Source organism: Ranitomeya imitator, chromosome 7 (genome assembly GCF_032444005.1).
Source record: "Ranitomeya imitator isolate aRanImi1 chromosome 7, aRanImi1.pri, whole genome shotgun sequence".
NCBI lineage: Eukaryota > Metazoa > Chordata > Amphibia > Anura > Dendrobatidae > Ranitomeya > Ranitomeya imitator.
In genome coordinates, this window is record NC_091288.1 from 186,155,001 (window position 1) to 186,182,811 (window position 27,811).

The 27,811-nt window shown below is 41.8% G+C and overlaps 1 protein-coding gene across 1 annotated transcript; it reads left to right on the forward strand.

Moving 5' to 3' along the window:
- The first annotated feature begins 224 nt into the window (after positions 1–224).
- CRYM (crystallin mu) lies at positions 225–27,385 on the forward strand. The gene is made up of 8 exons (XM_069734188.1): positions 225–490; positions 7,149–7,299; positions 13,348–13,410; positions 14,865–14,966; positions 18,175–18,358; positions 20,111–20,232; positions 21,494–21,578; positions 26,990–27,385. The coding sequence occupies exons 1-8, from the start codon at positions 324–326 to the stop codon at positions 27,061–27,063; spliced, it is 948 nt and encodes a 315-aa protein (XP_069590289.1). The 5' UTR covers positions 225–323; the 3' UTR covers positions 27,064–27,385.
- The last annotated feature ends 426 nt before the right edge of the window (positions 27,386–27,811 follow it).

Here is a 27,811-nt window from a genome sequence, read left to right on the forward strand (position 1 = left end):
CTTCTGAAATGATAAAATATATGGCAATAGAAGAATAAAGGTTTTCTTGCTATATAAGTTATGTAGCGTACATACATTTCACTATGTTTTCAGCCTGAGTGCAGTGATATAATGCAGATATTGCAAACTTGTTCCGGCAGCAGAAGGATTAAATAGTAACCTCAGAACTGGTCGCCCAACCAGGGAGAGAGGTGGGTCTGGGAGAGGAGGTGTCACCAGAAATTGGGCTGGATAAGTAGCTGAGAAGTTCTCAGCTGTTTGGTATTTTACATGGTCTGGTGACATGGAGAGTTGTCTCTGAAGTCACCCTTTACACATTCAGTATGAGTGAGCAGCCGATGTTCCTAGGGCCCGAGATCGTGGAGAAGTATTTAGTCTATTCGACTTTGATCCCTTTGCTGGAGAAAGCTCTGATTAATTATTCTAGCGGAAAGGAAGGCGGCGTTGTGCAACCCATCCGGACCATTGTGCCTGTGGCAAAGCACAGAGGGTAAGCATATTCTTGTAACAAGTTTTATAAAATACTTTTATGGGTATGTGTAACATTATTCATTTATTATGCTTTGCATATATAGCACCATCATATTGCACAGCGCCTTACAGATATCATCATTATTAGTGGAGTCCAGTAAAGCTTCTCGTCAGACCAGTATGTCCTGTGCCGCGTCTCCGTTATTCCTCCTACTGTAGAAGTACATCGTTATCTGAGTTTTACCAGTGTCCTTGCAAAGAGTATATGCTCCTACATAGCTTGATATTGTCTGCACTGTGTAAGGAGGACACCTATATTAACCAGGGGAATGTTAGCACCCATTTGTCAATGTGTCCATTACATTTCCATGATGAATAATAAAAGGCATGATGTTACGTAAAGTTCTAAGAAAAGATGCCTCATACTCATGTCAGGCGAGTCGTCAGGTCCTGTTTTACTCCCATTTCCACTTACATTCAACATGAAATATTCAGAAAATCATTTACTGAATTTAGTTACATAATGATTTTTCCACCATTCATGTCTAAAGCTAAATTCAGCATTTCTGGTGACAGAAAGCAGCGAATTGTGGCAGCAATTAATCAGAATGTGTGGACTCCCAGCACTGGACACCCCTTCATTGATTTCATTATATTGCTCATTTGCTTGCTTAATGCAAATTTAGAGTTTTATTGGTTTCATAAATCAGAGGTACAAGTTAAGATCAGTAGCCACAAGTACCATTTAACAATGCAGTAGCCACAGGTACCATTTAACAATGCAGTAGCCACAGGTACCATTTAACTATGCAGTAGCCACATGTAACATTTTACTGTGCAGTAGCCACAGGTAACATTTTACTATGCAGTAGCAACAAGTACCATTTTACTATGCAGTAGCAACAAGTACCATTTTACTATGCAGTAGCAACAAGTACCATTTTACTATGCAGTAGCAACAAGTACCATTTTACTGTGCAGTAGCAAAAAGTACCATTTTACTATGCAGTAGCAACAAGTACCATTTTACTATGCAGTAGCCACAGGTACCATTTTACTATGCAGTAGCCACAAGTACCATTTTACTATGCAGTAGCAACAAGTACCATTTTACTGTGCAGTAGCAACAAGTACCATTTTACTATGCAGTAGCAACAAGTACCATTTTACTATGCAGTAGCAACAGGTACCATTTTACTATGCAGTAGCCACAGGTACCATTTTACTATGCAGTAGCCACAAGTACCATTTTACTATGCAGTAGCAACAAGTACCATTTTACTATGCAGTAGCAACAGGTACCATTTTACTATGCAGTAGCCACAAGTACCATTTTACTATGCAGTAGCCACAGGTACCATTTTACTATGCAGTAGCCACAGGTACCATTTTACTATGCAGTAGCCACAGGTAACATTTTACTATGCAGTAGGCAGATGTAACATTTTACTGTGCAGTAGCCAGACGTAACATTTTACTATGCAGTAGCAACAAGTACCATTTTACTATGCAGTAGCAACAAGTACCATTTTACTGTGCAGTAGCAACAAGTACCATTTTACTATGCAGTAGCAACAAGTACCATTTTACTATGCAGTAGCAACAAGTACCATTTTACTGTGCAGTAGCCACAGGTACCATTTTACTGTGCAGTAGCCACAAGTACCATTTTACTGTGCAGTAGCCACAAGTACCATTTTACTATGCAGTAGCCACAGGTAACATTTTACTATGCAGTAGCCACAGGTAACATTTTACTGTGCAGTAGCCAGACGTAACATTTTACTATGCAGTAGCAACAAGTACCATTTTACTATGCAGTAGCAACAAGTACCATTTTACTATGCAGTAGCAACAAGTACCATTTTACTATGCAGTAGCAACAAGTACCATTTTACTATGCAGTAGCAACAAGCACCATTTTACTATGCAGTAGCAACAAGTACCATTTTACTATGCAGTAGCAACAGCTAACATTGTATAATTGTAAGGGTTTGGAGTGAACTGAAGAAGAGCATGAGCATGAAAACTACCCCAGGTTAGTGAATGTATGTCCTTGAGCGGTTTAAAGCTAGAAAAGTAGCTGGCCACTCTGGTTTTGACACAACCTGCCGGTCTTAAGGGCAATAGATACTCATGCTCAGTTATTGGGCACCTGGGGTTGGGCTTAACGTGAAATGCAGAGATCCTCAGATCTGGATATGGTGGTCAATCACTACAAACATCTAATCACCATCTTTGGACTGTGGTTTATTTGGACCTAGTGGAGGGAAGCGACTATGGAAATTGCATGTAGATCTTACTTTGAGAGTTCTACCGTGGGTTTGTGCCAATGAGTAATATTATGAATTGTTCCTAGAGGTAACAAAACATGGACTGCTCTGAGGATGACAAATGTCAAGGTGAACCATGTTAATTGCCTTGAGCAGCTATTGGTATGTGTTCATTGCCAAAGCCAATCATCTGCTACATCTACAAACAATTCCTGTTCTTCTTGTTTACCATCACTGGCAAATCTCGGTGCCATGGCATTGTTGTGTCACTTCTAAGCTCTGTACTTTGATATTGAAATATAACCACCAAACTCTGTGCCACTATCCAGTGTGTAACCATCAAGTATGTCCTCTTTGAGAGACTAACTACTAGGTGGAGCTGCTTCATTTGTTTATTTCCATCCTTGTCGTGTCCCCATATAGGAAGCAATGTTTCTCGTCAAGACCCACGCATAAGGCCCGTTTCACACTTCCGTCTTTCTTTTTCTGTCACAATGCGTCGTCGTCTCATAGACTTGTATAAGTGACGGATTGCCTCGCGTTTAATCCGTCCTGCACTGGATCCGTCGTAAAATTGCTGTCCATCGGGGACAACGCACAGAGGAACGTTTTTTCTGTACGTCGGAAAAGCGCTCAGCGATGGATCCTGCGCTGCCCGTCGTTGGCTATAATGGAAGCCTATGGACGCAGGATTCGTTGCCGACTGTGAAAAGCAGGAATCCAGCGACGGATGCAGTCTTTTGAAACTGAGCATGCGTGGAAGAATTTCCCATCGGGGAAATTCTCACTTGCTCTCTCTCTCTTTACTATTGATGCTGCCTATGCAAAAGATATACTTTTTAAAATAATTTAAAAGAAAAAAAAAATCATGATATTCTTACCTTCCGGCGTCACCCGCAGCCTTCTCGATGCTGCCGGCAGCTCCTGTTCCCAGTAATGCCTTAGAAATTGACCCACTGATACTGCTTTATCCTAGGCCAATATTCAAATACTTCATCTATAATATCTTAGTGACCTGTACGTTCTTTATCAAACTAGTTGGCAAATTTTGAAGGAATCGATTCTGTATCCCACATACGTTATACAGAAAGACAACTCTGAGTATATTTCATTATCTTGACCTTTGAAGTACTACAAGATGTGGAGATCGGGAAATTGCTTCAAGAGGACAGGAAGGTATTCCCCAGATCACTCATGATTAGCATAACCATGTTCTGTCAGCACTTATTTCCACTTTTAGGAGAAATTGAAGTTTAGATTTCTTAAATAGATATATACAAATGTAAGAGTAAGTGGGTCTAATAAAACATAGCCCTTTAGAGATTGTACCTTGAATACAAAAACTACAAATACACCCGCTGATTCTGGTTCTCGATGCAACTGCTAAAGGAAAGAGAAGGTGCAATTTAAAAAAAAAAAGTAAACAATTGAAAAAAAATGGAAGTATTAATGTTTTCATTTTTTTTTTAGATCATTTCTTTTTCATTAAGTAAAATATTAAAAATGGTTTAAAAGGGTTGATATTTTAAACTTTTAAACACTAGGGGGGAGCAGCTGCTGAAATATGCCATGAAAGCCTAGCATAGTGCTCGATCACATTACGACTGCAGTAAATGTGGATTGGATCTGCTCACGTGTGTGACCTCACTCCTCTCCTTCTGGGTGTTGGATGAAGTAAACAATTACATTACTCTTTCAATAGAAGTAGACAGAGCGGGGTCACACATTACCCAACTGATTCCATAGACATGCATAGAACAGGGTCACACATTTCTAAGGGAGTAGTAGTGTAATGTGTAAACCCTGCTCCATCCACTTCTATAGGATTAGTGGTAATATAATGGGCCCCACACAGTGCTCCATACAGTATCGTGGGCCCCACACAGTGCTCCATACAGTATCGTGGGCCCCACACAGTATCACGGGCCACACACACAGTGCTCCGTACAGTATCATGGGCCCCACATAGTGCACCATTCAGTATAATTGTCAGACAGAGCTCCACAGTATAATAGGCCCACATAGTGCACCCTACAGTATAATTGTCAGACAGAGCTCCACAGTATCATGGCCCCACAGTATAATGGCCCCACACAGTGCTCCACAGTATAATGGTCCCACACAGTGCTCCACAGTATAATGGCCCCACACAGTGCTCCACAGTATAATGGCCCCACACAGTGCTCCACAGTATAATGGCCCCACACAGTGCTCCACAGTATAATGGCCCCACACAGTGCTCCACAGTATAATGGCCCCACACAGTGCTCCACAGTATAATGGCCCCACACAGTGCTCCACAGTATAATGGCCCCACACAGTGCTCCACAGTATAATGGCCTCACACAGTGCTCCACAGTATAATGGCCCCCCACAGTGCTCCACAGTATAATGGCCCCCCAGTATAATGGCCCCACAAGTATAATGGCCCCACACAGTGCTCCACAGTATAATGGCCCCACAGTATAATGGCCCCACAGTATAATGGCCCACAAGTATAATGGCCCCACACAGTGCTCCACAGTATAATGAGCCCACATAGTGCTCCACAGTATAATGACCCCACATAGTACTCCTGGGTATTAATGGCCCCACATAATGCTCCACAGTATAATGGGCCCACAGTGCACCATTTAGTATAATGAGTCCACATAGTGCTCCACAGTATAATGACCCCACATAGTACTCCTGGATATTAATGGCCCCACACCCCACATAGAGCTCCATAGTATAACGGGTCCACATAGTGCTCCACAGTACAATGACCCCACAGAGAGTCACTGAACAGTGACTGCAGACTCATATTTGCAGGGGCTGCCATATTTTAGGTGGGTAAATGCTGTTACACACCAGCAAATGCCGGTGGCAGATTCCAGTGGTTGGGTAAATAATAATAATAAAACCTCGTTAAAACAGTGAATTTAGTGTTGAATTAAAAATGATTGATCAGTTATCAATAAAAAAATAAAAATCATGGCACCTTCCCTTTAAACATTTGTTTTAAAGACCTTATCTTAGTTCCTTTAGGAAAAAATTGTTTATTCTTGATTAAATTTTGTAACATCTCTACCTGGACTTGCTTAAGCGCCAGCTACCTCCTTTTGCCAGGCTGCACTGTGATGGCGGAGCTGGTGGTGGACAAGATGTTATGGCCACAGCCTCTGGAAGATGCAGGAGCCGCAAAGCCAAATATATTAGTGTGGCTGGGATTTGTGGTGCTGTCCAGTCAAGCAGAATGGATGGTGGTGTGTGCTGTCCAGAAGCTCAGCAAGAGTAATCAGCTTTATGCTTTGCCCAATTGCGCAGCACCACACCCTATTGAAACTCCCTGTAGTTACCAGATATTGTGCTTAGTTTTCCTCCAATATTTCTATTGATATCCTGATAGATCAGATTCCTGACCTTGTCTGATCTCTTATCCCTCCGAACTTTGACTTCAGCCTGTCTGACTTTGTTTTTAGAGAAAACACCACAGAATAAAAACAGGCAAAGATGCTTACCTGTCCACGCCTGAAATCGACTGCACTATCATGGTGCAGCGGGCCCAAGGAAAGATGGCGGCTACACAGGGGCGGTAATACCAAATGAGACAGCCAGCCTACAATCAGGGGTTGGCCGCTTCGCACACAGGTGCAAATAATTAATCTGCAGCAGTGTTCACACAGAGTATGCGCAGCATGTGGATCATAGCCTATTAATAACGCCATGTGGTGGGCTGACCAGTGCTAAGGCTACTTTCACACTAGCTTTGTTTGCTGTATGGCGCAATGCGTCATTTTGGAGAAAAAACGCATCCTGCAAATGTGCTTGAAGGATGCGTTTTTTCTCCATAGACTTGCATTAGCGACGCATTGCGACATATTGCCACACGTCGCATCCGTCGTGTTTTGGTGCATCGTCAGCACAAAAAAAGTTACATGTAATGTTTTTTGGTGCGTCGAGTCCGCCATTTCCGACCGCACATGCACGGCCGAAACTCCGCCCCCTCCTCCCGGACATTACAATGGGGCAGCAGATGCATTGTAAAACTGCATCCGCTGGCCCCGTTGTTCATTATTTTCGCAGTTTGCGTCGGTACGTCGGGCCTAAGTGCAACTACGAATATTGCAGCCCCCTATAAGCACTGATTGCACTAAAAGCGCTCATGAGACCCTACAATCTCACGATCATCAACTACTTGGCTAAAACATTAGGTTGGTTGTGCTAAAAAAAAAAATTTTTTTAATTTATTCTATGAAAATCCCATTCGTGGCCCTTTTAGTATCCGCTGTATATACTCATTTATCTACACAAAGTTAGGTGAATGAAAATTAATAATAATTAATTGGAGAAGTTTGTGCCGTCCTAACAGATAATGTACTGAGATTTTTTTTTAATCCCATCCTAAGCATAATATGATCTTAGTTTCTTAGGGGTGATGCCGGCTTTTAGCGCAGAGGACGATGCCTTAACAACAAAGTTGGTGACATTCTATGAAACGAAGACATCGTCTGACATTCCTTCGCATCAAGCAACCGTCCTTTTATTTGAGCCGTCCAACGGGACCCTCAAAGCTGTAAGTACCGTGCTCCGCTCATGTCCAACTGGTCCTGGTTTATAGGAACATTGAGAGTCGGTTCAGTCTCCAGCAGGGGGCACCAAAGCTCTTTATGCTCCTCTGTCTCTAGTGGAGATAGGATGGATGGTAAATGGTTAATATTTGCTGCATTAAAATGTTCTCTCTAGTTTTTTTTTTTTCTTCATATAAATTATGGCATTTTAACAGTAATTTATAGGGTAACCGATAAAGCACTTTAGTTACAAGTCCCAGATGTGCTGGAACTATGTGGAAGTTGTACAATCTTTTTTTAAATCTTTCATAGCTTTAAAAACTATTCTGTATGTGACCAGGTCTATGCTTCTGGGAAACCATCTGCAGAAACTAATGCAAGATTATCTGGATTACGAATCGCATTTTCAATTATAATATTAGCAAACTGAGTTAAAGGAGATGTCTACTTTGGGATCATTTTTTATTATTATTATTATTATTATTATTATTATTATTATTATTATGTGACCAGGATTTTGCTACCTCATTTGAGAGCAGCATAAAATAGAAAAAGAGACCCTGATTCCAGCGATGTATCACTTAGTTCACTGGGTGCAGCAGTTGCGACGCAATTAACGTTTTTAAATGTAGCATGCAGCAGAGCTGAGAAAGCAAGCCCCGCCCACACCACAGCTTTGTGTGTACACTGTATATCCACAGTAAGCTGCTTATCAGAGGTGGGGGCGTGGTCGGGCCAGGAGGCACCTGGAGCGCCTCAACCAGGGCAGCGGGGTATTCAGTAGCGGGGTACTCGGTACCGGGTCCAGTCTTAAAGGGGATGTCATGTGGCTGCAACCCGGTCCGTGGCCCTGGGCGTCCAATTAACAGGGGAAAGGTCTTTTAAGGGAAAAGTGTTTGTCTGTCGTGACGCCACCTGTGGTGTTCGGTCAATAGTAGGACCAACGCTGCGTTAAAGGGGTCCTCTGGGGGATGCTATTGCAGCACAGATGGTACACTTCCCACAAGTGAAGCGGGGTCACCAGAGGTCCTAAGGTGTAAGGCGATGATGGTGTATGTTGGGCAATAAGTAAAGGACACAAGTTGTAAGTCTTTACCTGGTTTACTGTAGTTGGCAGGCCACAGTCCAGGGTACCAGGCACAGATGATGGTATGGCTCGGCCGGCCCAGAGGCAATGGAGGGTTCTCTTGTTCCAGTAGAGGTCTGTGAGCTTTTCCAACTAGCGCTTGCTGTATATGAGGTCCCTGCTGCCTGAAGCTTCCTGCAGAGTCCTCTATTCCCCCTGTCCTGAGACAGGTACCTGCATGACGGGCAGCTTGAGCCGTTTTACAGGGACTCTGTCATGCCCCAGGCTCCTCAGGTGCTTCTGCATCTCAGGCGTGGTGTGGGCCAATACATAAAGCTCTGAGCCCTCCGGTTCTGCCAAGCGTCGTACAGTTTCACTAAGCCCTCGGGCTCCCGGTACTGTGCTTCGGCTCTGAGGGTGCCCGGTCACAGTTCCCCTCTGAGCCATGTTCCTCTCTTATGCTCCTTCCCTTCTGACTCCTCCACATTCAACCCCTCTGGTCTTCCTCCTTCCAGAGGCTGCAGCTCCCTCGTGGCTGCCAGGCCTCTCTGTCTGCTCTCTCAGACTTCCTTCTACTTTGGTCTCCCTGGACCAACTGTCTCTGTCCACTGTCTCTCCCAGACTGGCTAACTCCTCCTCCAGGTCAGGATACAGCTGAATCTCCCCTGAATCTGGGTCCTGAGCTCCCCCTCCTGGCCTGGATTTGGAATGTGTTGTGTGTGGGTGCCTTACCTGGTGAAGAGAACTCCATTGCCTCTGAGCATGACCGTACCCTCCCTGAAAGGAAAGCAACATCACTGCAGCAACCGGTCACCTGGGATGTTGCACACCAATCCAGGCAGTGATAATTTCCAGCTGCTAAAACACTCATTGCATTGAAACAATAGCACACAGCTGTTACGATCCAATTGTGGATTTGTGGCAGATCTGGTTTGCTTCAGTTCTGGTCATCGGAGGTTAATGCAGTTTCTTCCCCCCGGTGGCCGCTGATGTTACTGCATTGTTCCTGGTTCATCAGCTGTCTGTCGGTGTTAGCTCATTCTTCAGCGGCCTAGCCAGGAGTAGGATCTAGCTGGGAACTGCTGTTCTTCTGCTGAGTCCGTTTTATCTGGTGTTTCTCCCTGTTGTGCTGTTTCTTGCAGAAATTAGCTAAGTTTGGTTTTCCTTTTCATTGTTTTGTTTTCCTGTTAGTTGTTATAGTTTTTCACTGGTGCAGTCCACTCTTGGGGGGGAGTGGGGGTCACTATAGGGTCTGCATAGGAGACAGGGATACGCTGGCGGCTCGGGCCTCCCTACCTTCAAGGGTACCCCCGAGATAAGGGTTAGCTAGGGCCCCTATAGTGGCAGGGACAGGTGCGGGTTCCAAATACGCCGTCCTGCCCTTTTATCGCCGTACGCGGCGTGACAACAGCCTAATAAGTGATACATCCCTGAAATCAGGATCTCAGCCCTCTACTTCATGTTACCATTAGATTACATTGCAGAAACTTGCTGACAGATTCCCTTTAAATGCCTGGGGCTATAAATCATGTTTCCAAATGGGTTTTATTAAAATGCTTGTACGTTTTGCCTTTTATAGCCTGTTTTACACTGTCTATTGCTGGCTGCAGAATGAGTTAACTGAGTGTCCATCAATGAGCTCACTCTTTTAGGGTATGTGCACACGTTGCGGATTTCCTGCAGATCCGCAGCGTTTTTTGCGGTGCAGAAATGCTGCAGATCCGCGAGTCATTTACAGTACAATGTAAATCAATGGTAAAAAAAAAAAATGCTGTGCTAATGGTGCGGAAAATTCCGTGCGGAAACGCTGCGGATTAAAAGAAGGAGCATGTCACTTCTTTTTTGCTGATCTACAGCATTTTTGTACCCATTCCATTATATAAATCCGCAGGGATAAAAATCGCAGAAAATCAGTAAAAAATCCGCAGCAAATCTGCAGAGAAAAACGCGACAAATCCGCACCTGCGTTTTCAGCCAAGAGATGCAGAATCTGCACCAGAAATTCCGGCTTTTCTATAGAACACCGAGTATTTCTCGCAAGTCACACTGTTGGTCCGTGTGTAATCCGTATTTTTCTTGCCCCCATAGACTTTCATTGGCGTATTTTTTTTTGCGCAATACGGTGACAAACGCAGCATGCTGCGACTTTCTACGGCCGTAGAAGCCCGTATAATACGGATCAGTAAAATACAGCAGATAGGAGCTGGGGCATAGAGAAGCATTGTACCGTATGCAATCCGTATTTTCTGCACCTCTCTTACGTCCGTAAAACACGCTAGTGTGAGGCCGGCCTCATAGTCTAGGTTCTTCAAAGTAGCCACCTTTTGCTTTGATGACTGCTTTGCACACTCTTGGCATTCTCTTGATGACCTTCAAGAGGTAGTCACCGGAATGGTCTTCCAACAATCTTGAAGGAGTTCCCAGAGATGCTTAGCACTTGATGGCCCTTTTGCCTTCACTCTGTGGTCCAGCTCACCCCAAACCATCTCGATTGGGTTCAGGTCTGGTGACTGTGGAGGCCAGGTCATCTGGCGTAGCACCCCATCACTCTTCTTCTTGGTCAAATAGCTCTTACACAGCCTGGAGGTGTGTTTGGGGTCATTGTTCTGTTGAAAAATAAATGATGGTCCAACTAAATGCAAACCGGATGGAATAGCATGCCACTGCAAGATGCTGTGGTAGCCATGCTGGTTCAGTATGCCTTCAATTTTGAATAAATCCCCAACAGTGTCACCAGCATCACACCTCCTCCTCCATGCTTCACGGTGGGAACCAGGCATGTAGAGTTCATCCGTTCACCTTTTCTGCTTCACACAAAGACACGGTGGTTGGAACCAAAGATCTCAAATTTGGACTCATGAGACCAAAGCACAGATTTCCACTGGTCTAATGTCCATTCCTTGTGTTCTTTAGCCCAAACAAGTCTCTTCTGCTTGTTACCTGTCCTTAGCAGTGGTTTCCTAGCAGATATTTTACCATGAAAGCCTGCTGCACAAAGTCTCCTCTTAACAGTTGTTGTAGAGATGTGTCTGCTGCTAGAACTCTGTGTGGCATTGACCTGGTCTCTAATCTGAGCTGCTGTTAACCTGCGATTTCTGAGGCTGGTGATAAATTTATCCTCAGAAGCAGAGGTGACTCTTGGTCTTCCTTTCCTGGTTTTTGCCACTGCACTTGCGGACACTTTCAGTTTTCCCAATTTTTCAGACTGACTGACCTTCATTTTTTAAAGTAATGATTGCACTCATTTTTTCTTTACTTAGCTGCTTTTTTCTTGCCATAATACAAATTCTAACAGTCTATTCAGTAGGACTACCAGCTGTGTATCCACCAGACTTCTGCTCAACACAACTGATGGTCCCAACCCCATTTATAAGACAAGAAATCCCACTTATTAAACCTGACAGGGCACACCTGTGAAGTGAAAACCACTTTCGGTGACTACCTCTTGAAGCTCATCAAGAGAATGCCAAGAGTGTGCAAAGCAGTCATTAAAGCAAAAGGTGGCTACTTTGAAGAACCTAGAATATAAGACATAATTTCAGTTGTTTCACACTTGTTTGTTAAGTATATAATTCCACATGTGTTAATTCATAGTTTTGAAGCCTTCAGTGTAAATTTGCAATTTTCATAGTCATGAAAATACAGAAAAATCTTTAAATGAGGTGTGTCCAAACTTTTGGTCTGTACTGTATATATATTACACACACATACACACACTATATGCTATATACTACGTGGGCTGTATGCTACTTGGCTGTGCTATATTTCTCTGCTGTATCGGTGCATCATGAATCGTGGTATGTGTTAAGGAGGGGGGCCCACTGAGACTCTTTCGCCTGGGGTTCTCAAAAACCTGGAGCCGGCCCTGGCTCCGCTGATTGTTCGCGGCCGGGCATGACCAATCAGCGACAGGCTCAGTCCGCCCGTGATTTGGCGCGGAATTTGAACCACGCTTCGCTAATTGGTCACGGCCGGCCGAATCCTGTGTATAAATTGCATATTCTAGAGTACCCGATGCGTTAGAATCGGGCCACCATCTAGTGTATATATATATATATATATATATATATATATATATATATATATATATATATATATATATATATATATATATATATATATTATACACACACATACACTCTGTCACAGTTGAAACATATCAAGTAGTGATAGGATCTGTCACATCTAAGCAAGTGTTGACAGGTTAAGAATAAAGTGGATTCACAATACAAACTGCACAGTTTATTAATCCCTTTAACACTTGGCAATTTTTCATTTTTTTTTGCACTTTGTTTTTTTTTTATATTTCCAGACATCACTGTATGAGGGTTTACTTTTGCAGTACGAGTTGTAGTTTTCAATGACCTTATTTAATGTACAATTCCATACAATAAAAAAAAACTCTTAAGTGCAATGAAATGGAGAACACAATTGTACTTTTGTTTTTTTCTTCTTCTCTTTTTTGCAGAATTTATTGTACAGTAAAAATGACCTAACAACATGTCAGTGCCAATTCTGATTGTTATGTCGGTGAGTTTTCTCCAATCAACTGCTCTCTTCTATCCCTTTAGCAATTCTGTAATAGGATTAAGGTCAAGACTTTCACAACTTCAATTTTAATTTTTAAGCAAATTGATTGACAGTCAGCCGTGCACTGATAAGTCATAAAACGAAAACCTGGAAAAAAAATTGCGGAATTGCATTTTTTTTTTTTTTTCGTATTCTCAGTACAACTGGAATTTTCCCGTTTTTCAATGCATTTTATGGCAAAATGGATGGTGTCACTCACAACTACAACTCATCCCGCAAATGGCCCTTTAACTTCAGAGCGTCATGGTGTATTATGGTAGCTGCTAAAACACTTTATTTTCAGTCTGCTATCATTATCTATTATTGCTCTTTTCATTGTAATGTCCGCGCTGTCTCCTTGATTTACTTACAAACTTATTTCTCTATTTTTCTTTCGTCATGTCACTTTTGGTTCTAGGTAATCGATGGCCAAGTCATTACAGATAAGAGAACTGCTGCCGTTTCAGCCATTGCGACAAAGGTGAGAGCACAATTTAGCGAAGAATTGAAAAATCTTAATTAATGATCACAAGTTGTGGAGTGGTAGCCTCACACCACCATATTTTCTCCAAGAGAATCGGGCCGCTTACACTGTTCTACAGCTAAACTGGTTCAGAGATGAAAACATTTGAACTGAACTAATTTTGTGGTGTTGAAAACGAATATGATGCCTAAATTTGCTGATTGGCTCTAATTTTCAAGATCCAGAGGAGGTTGTAATTACTTACGACACCTTTTATGCAGGCTTATGGAAAAATGTCCTCTTTATTATCTTATCATTATTGCATTGTTAGTAGCTTGTCTATTACATCATCTAGTTACCGTATTTTTCGGACTATCAGACACACTTTTTTCCCAAAAATTTTTTGGGGAAAATGGGGGTGCGTCTTAAAGTTGGTATATACTTACAAATACTGTGGCGGCAGCAGGAGTCGGGCGATTCTGTGGCAGTCCCAATCCGACGATCACACTCCCTTCCCAGGCTGGTGCGGCAGGTTCGGCGGTGGTGCTGTGTGGTGCAGGGGGCTCTGCCAGCATTTTGTGAAAGCCCAGAGGCCTTCGCACATTAATTGTTGCGATGCAGTGACCTCCGGGAAAATGACCGCCAGGGGCGGTGCATGCTCAGATTGAGATCTCGTCCCGAGATCTCGGGACAAAATCTCGTTGACTAGATCTCAATCTCCGGCAGCCATTTTGCCAGAGGCCACCGCATCGCAGCAATGGATGTGCAAAGGCCTCCGGGCTTTCACAAAATTCTGGCAGACCCCCCTGCACCACAAAGCACCACTGCCGCACCAGCCTAGGATGGGATTTCCCGGAGGCTGCCGCACAAGCCTGGGACCACTGAACACCCCTTGTGACCACGCTCCACCAGCGCTGCCGATTTCCCCCCCCCCCCGATAAGCTGAAATCGGACTGTAAGACGAACCCCCCATTTGACACATTAATTTTTTTTCCCTATTTTCCTTCAGAAAATTTGAGGTGCGTCTTATGGTCCGGTGCGTCTTATAGTCCAAAACATACGGTAGTCTATTGATCCTTGAGTGTTCTATCATCTTAGGGCGACGAATCAAAAATGCCAAGTAAGATTACCATGGACACAGACAATGGAGAAGATGGAGAAATTAAGTTCTCCATCTTCTCCATACCTGTGCTGCAATTCTCTCAAGCAAAAGAATCAGATCACATTAAGATAACAAAGCAGCTCAAGGTGCAACAGAATTTGCCCATGTATTCAGTGAAATGGTTATCTATGGGAGGTAGGGCATATGAATGGGACATGGAAACTAGTGGCCAACCCCTTTAAATTAAAAACCTGAGTTTAGTGATGAAGACATGTCCCAATAGTTTTGTCCATTTAGTTTTGATGTAGACAACATATTCATAATGGCAGTATTTAGCCTTTACTTGTGATCCATTTTTTTTATTTTCCAGCTGCTGAAACCCTCACCTGCTGAAGTGCTCTGCATTCTGGGCTCCGGAGCCCAGGCGCACAGTCATTACCAAGCCTTCACACAGCAGTTTTTATTCAAAGAGGTAAATAAGAGCCGTGATTATAACAACAAGAGGAACCGATGCTCTTGCATTGGGTGAAATCAGAATTGCTCTCAACAATGTGAAGGAGAACTTTAGATTTGTCATTTCTTTTACAGTCTGGGATTCAATAAAACAAAATGCGGAGAAGGTTCTAAAACCATAATAGGTTTTCATTTTCATAGCCGAATCCAAATACTACCTTGAATGAAGTCAAACGAGAAGCTGGTGGGGAGCAATGGGTTTATTCTTGTGCAAGTAGCGACTGGCAGAGGGCAAAATGTTTAAAGAGGGGCCATTCTGACAGTATAAACTGCACACAATCTTGTAGGGGATGTAGCTATAAAAATGGCATGTTTTCTGTTCTAATTTCCACCTTCATTCTGCCAAAATGGAAGTTTATTTAAATATGTTAATTAGGCGGCTCGGTGCACCCTTGGTGTGGCCAAGAGAGGCTCAGTGCACCAATCCGCCCACTGTTTTTTCATGCCCACCACCTTTACCTACTTTGCCTGCAGTGAGCTCTGTCTGCAGAGGAAGCTCAAGTTAGCCACTACCGGAGAGGGAGGTGGAGACATGCAAACCAATGGGAGGAGCCATACACTGAGCCTCTCGGCCACACCAAGGGTGCACTGAGCACACTAATTAGCATATTTAATTCAACTTCAGTTTTTGCGGAGCGGAAGCAATTACAATAATAAGGCTGTGTTCATATGTAGCCTAAACACTATTTTCTTTACCAAACTATGCCATAACAATCTTCTGTTATTATTGCATTTTTGTTTTTTATACATTTTCCCCCCTTTGGTGCAGATTAGAAGCACTTTTTTTTTTTAGTACAGAAAGCTTTTATTCTGCACTTAAGAAGGCAACCTTGTGTTGTTTTTTTGTTTTTTACCCTAAATGTGAACACTGCCTGAGAGCGTGATTTTTTTTTTAATTATTTGCTATAGGGGCTATATCTAAAGATCATGTGCTTAGTTTACACTGTCAGTTTGAACTGACTGACTCCCTTTGAGGCATTTTGGTGGGCTACACTGGTAGCATAATTCAGAGCATGGTTGTGTTTTTTTTTCCTATTTTATCCCTTTAAGGACCAATTCATTTTTTATTTATTTTTTCCATAAGCCATAACTACCGGTATTTTATTTTTCCGCAGACATTGCCACATGAGGGCTTGTTTTTTGTTTTGTAGTTTTGAATGACACTGCTCATTTTATCATATAATGTACTAAAAAAAAACAAAAAAAAAAAACAGAAAAATAAACAATGGTCATGAAATGGCAAAAAATATATATAATTCTGTCTAGAATATTTCTCTCTCTCTCTCTCTCTATAGATATATATATATATATATATATATATATATATATACACATATATATATATATATATATATATATATATATATATATATATATATATATATATAATTTTTTTTTTCTTGTATTAGTCTAAAATACAAAGTAAATGTGTCATCTTTAACGTTAGCCCCTGTAGAGATCATTTCATCTTCAACTTGCTTACTTGTTCACATTAACAGTAATTTTGAACAGGGCTGCCCAAACTTTTACATTCCAATGTAATAGCAGGCAGTGGACAAAATGTTGCAATAGAGAAGTCAAGAGATTTGAAGTTGCGCAGCCCACCTACGCTATTCACATATCACACCCCCTATTCAAAGTGACTCAGATCAGTCATACTACACAATATACGTATATATTTATATATTTTTTTCCTGAGTATGTAAGCAGTTCTAATATATTTTCGAATCCATGTACAGCACATTAAAAAAAAAAATGCCCACGTTAGCTAGAAATAAAGCTTGACTTCCAATCACAGACATATAAATATTCATGAAGTGATTCAGACGTCATATAGAACATCGATGGCACTGAAACCTCTTGTGGTTTATGATCCCGTAGCCAGGTTTTCTGAACCCACGTATTACCTTCTCCTTATTTTATTTCCATACTCCCCTCCTACATCGTGCATCAATGTGTCCAAGTAGGACCCTGACGTTAAGAAAACGATGCGCACAACAGAAGAGTAGCACCACAGTATAGGGAGTAAGTGAAGCGTAATAAGGGGATATGCAGATGACCGTTCTAATTAGACAAATGCTATCCATGACAGATAGCACTTGTACCCATGTTAGCAGTCATACTCATGTTAATCTATGAGGTCTTGCACATGACCAATTTTTATTTGGTCTCCCATGACAGCACCAAGAGAGAGAGGATCCGCCCTTCAAGGACAGGAAACCTACAGACATAAAAGGTCAGCACCTCTCCCACGCATCAGTTGGTTTCCTGTCCGTAACGGGAATCCTATCCTTACAAACATACCTGTAGAAGATCGACGGATCCCAGGTCTGGCCGGTTAGTTCAGGCAGCGGGGGTCCCTTTACCGAGTGGAAGGTGGAGAAACTTCTGTTATTTCTCTCCACAGTTGAGAAACTTTAATCACACTCTGATCAGAGTGTGAGTAGCATAATAAGGCTGGGATCACACATACGCGTAATACGGCTGAGTCTCACAGGTGAAATCTCTCCTCTGGCACCGGCACTTGGGAGCGGAGCGTGCAGCTCCATGTGTTGCTGTGCGGCTGCATGCTATGCTTCGGAGTGCCGGCACCAGAGGAGGGATTTAACCTGCCAGACTTGGCCGTATCTCGCGTATCTGTGATCCCGGCAAGACTGATTTTCTCAGATGGAGAAAAATTTGTCATCTGCCTTCCCAGATGCAATTCACAGAAGTGTGGGAGTTTAAATAGGGTGTGGTACTGCCTCATTGTCCACAGCAGGGAACGGATTACTCCTTCTGAGCTGCTAGCCTGTGCACACACCCATTCTCTTTGGACGGCAGCACCTCAAGTCCAAACCACGCCAGTGTTGCTTGCTGAACAGTGCCTAATCTTCTCAGTAATATTGGTCTTAACTTCCCCACCACCAGCAGCACTGAACGAGGAGTAAATAAGGTAGCACATGGCAACAGAAGCAGACATCGATGGAGCAGGTCCAGGTAAGGATGTAGCAGGCATTTACTCGTATATTCTTCCTATCGGTTTGAAAGCTGGAATTTTCTTTTATGTCCGCCTCTGTAGTGATAAAACGCTTCTCCCAGTGGCCTAGTAAACTTCTTCCACCCTAAAGTAAAGATTTATCTTAAAATTACTGTCTATGAAAATCTTTTTTTTTCTTACCATAAAGGTCAGGATTTGGAGTCGCACAAAGGAAAAAGCTGAAAAATTTGCAAGAGCCGTAGAAGGAAAAGTTCACGTTTGTTCCACAGCCCAAGAAGCAGTGACTGATGCTGATGTAATTATCACAGCCACAATGTCTACAGAACCCATCCTTTTTGGGGATTGGGTCAAGCCAGGTGCACACATAAACGGTACTGCAGTTAATGCTGTTTTTCTTTTCTGACAATATAGAAAAATGAATAAACTCTGGCAACACATGAAAATATTCCCTACACTCTTCAACTATGTTGACCTTTTAATTGATGTATTTTTTTTTCCTTAACAATTTATGCAAAAATCAGACAGCCAACATTTTTGCTAAGACATTAGAAAACCTTGAATATTAAGATAATATGGGCTTTATATATAAATATTAAAGGGGTTGCCCGGTCCAAAATAAGTCTGAAGTCACTCTTGTGTGACTGCAGATGTATGAAACCCACCTGCGCATGCAGGAACGGGATTGATGTAGGAGTTATACATATTCCCGGCCAGAACCTGACTAGTGAGCGCAGCCTTGGTCCATACTCATACACTATCGAAAAAGCTGCAGCGGGAACCCGGATATCTGGAGTGCTCCTGATAATTGGGCGCCCGGTGCCGCAGCTGCATGTGTTGCGGCTGTGTGATAGTCACAACTAGTGTTGAGCGATACGTCCGATATTTGAAAGTATCGGTATCGGATGGTATCGGCCGATATCCGAAAAATATCGGATATCGCCGATACCAATATCCGATACCAATACAAGTCAATGGGACACAAATATCGGAAGGTATCCTCTATGGTTCCCAGGGTCTGAAGGAGAGGAAACTCTCCTTCAGGCCCTGGGATCCATATTGATGTGTAAAATAAAGAATAAAAATAAAAAATATTGATATACTTACCCTCGGACGCGTCCTGGTTGTCACCGCTGCAACCGCCATGATTCCCTTCCTAAGAATGAGCGTGTTAAGGACCTTCGATGACGTCGCGGCTTGTGATTGGTCGCGTGAGCGGTCACATGATGCTCACGTGACCAATCACAAGCCGCGACGTCACCGAGAGGTCCTTAACGCGCTCATTCTTAGGAATGAGCGCGTTAAGGACGTTCGATAACGTCGCGGCTTGTGATTAGTCGCGTGAGCGGTCAGATGACACTCACGCAACCAATCACAAGCCGCGACGTCATCGAAGGTCGTTAACGCGCTCATTCTTAGTAACGGAAGCATGGCGGTTGCAGCGGTGACAACCAGGGCGCGTCAGAGGGTAAGTATATCAATATTTTTTATTTTTATTCTTTATTTTACACATGATTCTTAATCCCGATATCACAAAAATATCGGAACTCGGTATCGGAATTCCGATACCGCAAATATCGGCCGATACCCGATACTTGCGGTATCGGAATGCTCAACACTAGTCACAACCCATGCATGGAGAGCCTGTGTGTTGTGACTGTCACGCAGGGTGCCGGACACCTGATTATTGGAGCGCTCTGGGTGTCTGCGTTCCCGCTGTAGCTTGCCGAATAAGGCGGGAACCAAACATTTTCGATCATATTTAGTTAAAAGGAGTTTGTCAGCACAAAATGACTGTTCATACCCAATACAGTGACTGGGTGTACATTGGGAATGGCTCAGCTCTTCGTCATGTTTTCCATCTATCTCTGCCCTTCGTTGGCACCTGAAAAGCCAGAGCTGCCAATCAAGGATGAGGAGGTTGGAAATAGATGGAAAACAAGTAAGTGGGAAGATCCACTGAACTACTTGGATATGCCAAAGGTGCACTGAGCTCCTATGCTTGGATTGAACAGTCATTTGTGCTGAGAGACTCCGCGTAAGGATGATTCAAAGTGAACATAGTCCTTCGTTAGATTTAGAATTCAGTGACTTAAAGATTAAATAAAGACAACGTTCTTTTTCAGCTCTTGGTGCTTGCCGGCCGGACTGGAGAGAACTAGACGATACTCTGATGAACAATTGTGTGCTATATGTGGACACCAGAGAGGCCAGTCAGAAGGAGTCTGGGGATATTGTGCTATCCGGGGTAAGATGTTTTCACAAGAAAAATGTATTGGCCACCAATGACGATCAGTGAAGAAGAACACTTCCAGATCATCTGATGGTAAAACTACAGTATCCTACTGAAAAAATGATAATCACTCTATTATCTATCTTTTGTTTAAAAGTGAATAAAATGACACGAGAACTTCAGGAAAGATCTCAAACTGAGCAAACCTATATATCAGACCCCTCTGACAATACTACATACATATGGAAAGAGGCTCATGAACCATACAAATATGTTTTGTCTAAGGAAGATGATAAACGCTTCTTTGTCCATCATCAAAAATATTTTTAAGAGGGGAAAAGTGATGGCCACTTGCTAGCCACAGTAGTACGATCTTATAAAAGCTCTAAAGGGGAGGTATACGAATCTAAATCCACTCATAAGGATGCTGGGAAAGGGAGGTTTCTAGACAATATCAATATGCCCAAGTTGTCAGCAGAAGCAAGTGCGGCTATGGATCCACCTCTGATCCTCAAAGAGCTGAAGGTCCCCTCACAATCCATACCCAATGAAAAGACTTTGGAAAAATTCTCCAAAGGAGAGAGGAGTGAGGGGTGGGAGGAGGAGAGGAGGGAGGGGAGAGGACCGAGGTGGGAGGGGGAGAGGGGTGGGAGGAGGAGAGGAGGGAGGGGGAGAGGAGTTAAGGGGGGAGGGGCACCCCCTACTGCTCAGTGTCCAGAGGAGACCCCTGGCTCTTATCGGTCCTCGGTGTCACTCCTCCAACAGAGGTGAATCCGACCCCGGCTCTAAGGTATGATTCGGCCTGGGTGTGAGATGGTCCGAGGGTCTGCAGGGGAGGCCGCGGTGATCAGCCCTCAGGGCTGTGTTATGAAGGCGGGAAAGCCTCCACCATGCGGCCTGTGGGCCCAAACCTTCAGAAGGCAAATTTTGCAGTCCAGGTCACAAAAATGGGTCAATTTTGGGATCAGAATGATCCTGTTGGAGTCTCAGACAGAAAGCTGCCTAGGGCTAAGTAGCAGAGACGTTTTTTGGGGTGATGTGTGTGGATTTAGGAAGGAATCCCACAGGAGCTCAGGAGCCGCACGTCTCCTCCGTTGCAGTCCTAGACCACGCCCCCCTAACGTTACATTTTTGTTATAAACCTTTTCAATACTCAGACACTGCAATAGGCAACATGTTCCATACTTGTTCTTTTTAGGCCGATGTTGAAGAATCAGAAATGAAAAAGTTGAAAATATTTTGATTTTTTTTTTTTTTTTTTTTTTTTTTCATTTAGGCAACTATTTTTGGAGAAATTGGTGAAATACTCAAAGGAACAAAACCCGCTTTTCCAGATAAAACAACGGTTTTTAAGTCAGTAGGTAAGAAACAAATCGGAGATATAGATCTATATTGTAAAAAAAAAATGCTTGAATGAATAGTATAAGATGGCAAAAATAGAACAAATTACAATAATACATATAAAGAAGGTGCCATGGTGCAACTAATTCAGGTCATACAATTTGCATACGGTATATTATGTGTGTATATATAATATACATACATACTCAAAAGTTGACACCCCGACAGAATCTTTTCTTTCTTGGCCTTTTTTTCAGAGAATATGAATGATAACGCCAACATTTTTTCTCCACTCATGGTTAGTGGTTGGGTGAAGCCATTTATTGTCAAACTACAGTGTTTTCTCTTTCTAAATCATAATGACAACCCAAAACCTCCAAATTGCTGGGTGTCCAATGGGTGGGACCTTCAGCAATGCCTATATCGGGGCTCTTGAGCTTTGTCCTGAATGTTGCGGAGGTCCAATCATTGTGTATGGGACTTCCGGAAATAGCCGAACACTGTACTCCGCAGACTCACAGACCATTAATTGAGCGGAGGCCGAGTATTTTCTATCTGAATAAATTCTCTATGTGTCCAAGCATAATGAATTAATGTATTGTAATAATAATACTAATGTGCCATTCTTTTACTTGTTGTACAAGCATGTGCATTTTCTCTGTACTGTACTGGTCTTTTATTGGAAACGTTTACTTGTCACATTCTTAGGTCAGCGTGACCCATATAATAAATACTTGGCAATGTAAGCCCACAGGATTTAGGCTAACAGGCGCATAAAGAAATGTATTTAAATCAGTATAAATTTCCATGGTAACATCTAATAGCACGCACAGTCCTCTCTATTCTTTTTTTTGTTAGTAAATCCCATTATTTTCCCAGGAACGCTGGTTAATGCTTCTACATAATAAAAGTTGCCTGAACTCAGTTTTTCGGATTCTGTCTTAATTGTATTGCACATTAGTAACTGATGAAATATACCTACATGACTGATCCATCAATTCCAGAACCTGACTATAACATTTTTATGATTGAAAGAATGAAACTTTGAAACTCAGCCTCATATTGTGCCGGCCGCTAATGGATTTCTGGGTCATTATATTAATTTAGGGCTAGACCCAGAAGTACCGTAATAAATTGAATGAGAAGAAATTGGTGTTGCTCTTAAGATGCATGAATATATTCAGGTGTTGTGAAATGCACCGAAGATACGTAACAGATGATCACTCCTTGATCTTCCTTTGAAGCCCAGTCTTTATAGGATTTAATTATATACTGCAAAACTCTAGAATATAAAACAAGCAATCAAATGATCTCAGGTTCAAGTTCCCTAAAGGAAGTAAAAAAATATATATAATTTTTTAAAAAATATGACAAAATATAAGTGTTTGAATCACCCTTTTTTCCCAGTTTAAAAGTACAAAAAAACAAACATTTGTTAAGTCTAATCTATCATTGTAGATTGTAAGCTCTCACGAGCAGGGTCGTCTTATTTCGCTTTAATTATTGTATTGTTAACATTGTTACTTATGACTGTTGTGTTTGGAACTATTAAACTGTAAAGCGCTGCCGAATATGTTGGCACTATATAAATAAAGATTATTATTATTATCTATCTAAATATTTAACCCATATCGTAAAGAGTGAAGAAGAATCGACGCTTTCGAAATTTGATGCTTACCAATACCATGGTTGGCAAGAAGAGCAACCAAATCAATTTAGGAACAAATCGAGCCAGACATGTCGCTCGAAGCAAGGATCACCGAGCTATGACTTTGGACACATCATACGAAGACAGCCATCACTGGAGAAGGACATCATGGTCAGAATAGAAGGAACGAGGCGAAGAGGAAGACCAACATCCCAATGGCTTGATACTATCAAGATAATGGCGGAGAAGACCCTGGTGGACCTACCTAGGCTTGCACAAGATCGATCTTTCTCCAGAGGATCCATCAAGTCTCCATAGCTCGAGAGCAAGCTAAAGGCTTTAAAAAAAAAAGGTTAAGAGAACATGAAAGAAAACATTATTGTCATTTTTAGGTCCTACGTTCTTTCCCTTTAAAAAATGCAATAGAAAGCTATCAAGATGTCATAAGTGCCCCAAAGTGGGATCTACAAAAACATCAGCTTGCCAGGCAAAACAAAACCCTCACTCAGCCCAATCAAAGGAAAAAGTTATGGGTCTCAGAAAATGGCGACACAAACTATTTTTTCTTATTTTATTTTAAGAAATCTCCACATTTTTTTTTCCCCACTTGATTAAAAAAAAATATATATATATATTCAAGTTGGGTATGGGTGTAAATCGCACTGACTTGAAGAGTCACGTTGCCAGGTAAAATTTACCGCACAATGAGCATCATAAAAATAAAATGCCAAAAATGAATGGCAGGTTGTTTTTTTAACCATTTCACCACACTTGGAATTCGGTTTCTGTTCCTCAGTACATTGCATGGTAAAATGATTCTCATTCAAAACTATAATTCATCCAATAAAATAATATCTCCTCATATGGCTATGTCAATAAAAAAAAAAATGGCTCTTTGAAGAAGGTGAGGAAAAAAAAACTAAATTGCAAAAATTGCTAAGGCAAGACAGGGTTAGGTTTTATTGTGCTATTTTTCATTATTGACTTTCTTTGCAAAAATTCCATGCACAAATCTACACCAGCTTTTTTTTTTTTTGCATTCCCTCATTATGGCTCTGGTAGTGCTAGGATTTCACATGCTTTTGCTATGTGACTTCATTCTGTTATGTGACAGACTGATGGTGAAGGCACGGACATCCGATAATTAGTGATGAGCGAACATGCTGGGATAAGGTGTTATCTGAGCATGCTCAGGTGCTAACAGAGTGACTTTGACGTGCTCAAAAAATATGCTCGAGTCCCCACACCTGCATATATTGCGGCTGTCGAACAGCTAAGAGACATGCAGGCGGCTCGGGGACTCGAACATATTTTTTGTGCACGTCAAAGTCACTCAGTTAGCACCTGAGCATGCTCAGATAACACCTTATCCCAGCACATTTGCTCATGACTACCGATAATGCTTAGAATAGAAAAGTTTCATATTCTAACTTTCTTTCTCTCTTTTTTTTATATTTGTATATTTGTTTCTATTTATTTTTTAAATGCCTGTTTAATATTTTTAAAAAATAATAAACCTATAAAAACATGGGACCCCCTAGCATCCAACAAGGGAAAGAATGGGAGGGAGGGGAACACACTATTCTCTATTTCTAATCGGTCAGGAAAAGAGGGAAAACCCTGAGCTAACCCCTACCTATATAATCATGAAATACCCCTTTATGTTAATTAGGGTCTTACATTAACCGCAACCTGGCAACTGCCTAATTAACCCATGCCAATAATAACTTCTTCTTCTTTTTTTTTTTTTAACTCCTTCATTCCTGCGGATAGACACTCCCCAGTTAAGCAGTATGGACCTATCCAGAAGTACAATTTTGGGTGACAAAGTGGAAAAAACGGCTTCTATTTGATGGTTAAAAATAGTGGATCTAGATAGAATTTAATAGCGAATTCCTCTTCTGAGCTGAAAATGTCTTTAATATACTCGCATACACTGGTGACTGAGAAGCCGAGAGTTCTGAGATCTGATAAAAAGGCCTGAACTTTGGTATTTAAGCAGCTGCGCAGCCCCAAGGCGAGGGCCACTGACTGCTTGATAACGCAAGATGTAGAGGTGACTTTCCTGGAACATTGACCTTTCATTTCCAACAAATATAGTGTGTGTGTGTGTGTGTGTGTGTGTGTGTGTGTGTGTGTGTGTGTGTGTGTGTGTGAAAAAGCGATAGAGCGAAACGCGCGTCAGGGGTGGTGGGAAGGCCACACACGTATCCTGATCCACCATGGGTAAGCTCACTTTGCCTTTAAGATATATGTAATGTTGGGACACTACGGCGCCCTATATGTTATGGGACGCTAGTCCCTTAGAGGTGTCTCCTTATTATAGGAGCACGTATCATCTGTTAGGACTTTGATTCTTACCCAGATTATACTATGGATGTGTGCTTTACCTCTTAGTGTACTGGCTGGTTTTCCTCCTCTCCACATGTTGGAAATTTTTAATGTATTTTTTTCCAGTATGTATAATTATTGTTTTTTGTATGATATTTCTTGAATTTATATATTAATAAAATTGTTATTTCAGTGTCCATGCTCCCTTTTTCGCTAGTGCAGTGTGTATATATATATATATATATATATATATATATATATATATATATATATATATATATATATATATATATATATATATATATATATATATATATAGTAAATTATACCCACACAAAACTCTAATCATCAGGGGACGGCCCCACTACTCTGGTTAAGGGCAGTCTCACACGTCCAGATAATTCCGGTACCGGAAAAATCGGTACCAGAATTATCTGTGTCCGTGTGCCGGTGCGTTTCTGTGGCACATCAGCGACAGCCAACGAGGGAGCTGGGTGAGTATTTTCAGAACAGGGGGGGGCGCACAGGGGGTGGGGACATGGACCTTTATTTTATACACGAAAAACCACAAAAAAAAAGGATTATTCATATCTTCTTTACAGCAAACGCTGCTGCACAGAAGATATGAATCGCGGCTTCAGCACGATGTAGGGGACAGCGCTAAACTTTAGCGCTGTCTCCTGCACGGTGCGTGTGGTACCCAGTGGGCACACGTGTGCCGCACGTGTGCCACACTGATGTGCCACAGAAATGCAGGGGCACACGGACACGGATAATTCCGGTACCGATTTTTTTCCGGTACCGGAATTATCTGGACGTGTGGGACAGCCCTCAAACAAAGTGTCATCAAAAACAGAAGTAGTAAAAAATAAAGCAGAGGGAATGTTGGGACAATTTAAATTTAAAGTATATTAGAAAATAGATTCAATTATGGCATTAAATAGATAGGGATTTAGAATGAAAATGAATTTGTATTTTAGAACACCGCCTTAAAGCAAAAGCTGTTGGTCTGTGAGTTATTTTTTAAGACACCATTCAGACTGGGATAGTGTTGAGCGGCCATAATCTCATTATTTCATACTGATAATCAATTGGAATTTGTTAATGGCAACCTTTGTAGACTACACAATGATGACCATATTTGATATAGAAAAAGTGATTGTGTCATTGGAAAATTACCTATATTTAAATTTAGGTTTTTATGTTAAATAAATATATTTATTTTAGTTTTTGGTCTTTGACCTTTTATACACAATAATAACCATCAAGGATCTAATTAATTAGATGGTAGGACCTCAACGTTCTTTCATTTTGTGGGGCTACGGTAACCAAATCCAAAAAGGGACAAAACAGTGAGGCTATGTTATTGTGTTACATGTATGACTATTACCGGTAGTTTTTTTTTTTTTTTTCCCCCCTTTTAATGTTTTGCTTTCTTTTATGTCATTTCAGGTATGGCAATCGAAGACACAGTCTCTGCAAAACTGGTTTATGACTCCTGGCTATCCAGTAAAGGAAATAAATGAACACTAAGGTGCATCAGTTCTAGCAGTCATTAGCATACAAAATATTTCCAATAAAGATATTTTCAAGAGGTTTTTGTCTTTTTTAATCATTTTGCTTTTTCTGTTTTTTATTGCGGATTAATCATATTTTTACTACAACTGTTAAGCATCATTGTTTTGCTGTCAAATTAAGTATAATTTGTTGCTTCGTAGCTATAACACTCCAGCAAATTGTATATCAACATGTTCTGTCTGGTTTTGAGGAAACAATTTCACAATAATGATGCCAGTGACATGAATATGCTAAACACCTTGCTTTGAGAAGAATAAACAGTTACTGTCATTTGGTGCATGTTTGTTTGGTGTCTATTAGAAATGTAGAGGTTTTATAGTCACTCAACCTCTATCCAAATACACAGACACTTCCCCTTTGTCTCCTACCTCCCGACCATGTGTGTCAGTGTTTTACATGTAACTGTCATGTATACATAAAACCAAAATTATTGGGCCTGTCTTAATCATTCAATTCAGGTTTTTCAATCAGTCCCATTACCCCCAGTGAATAACACCCTGCCCTTCACCCCCAGGGTATAATATCCGGCCTCCCTCCCCCGTGTATAGCATCCGGCCTCTCACCCCCAGTGTATAACATCTGACCCCCTTACCCTCGTAGTATAACATTTGAGCCCATCCCCACTGATATATAATGTCTGACCGCCTCTCTTTCCCAGTGTATAACATCTGGCACCTTGCCCCCAGTGTATAACAT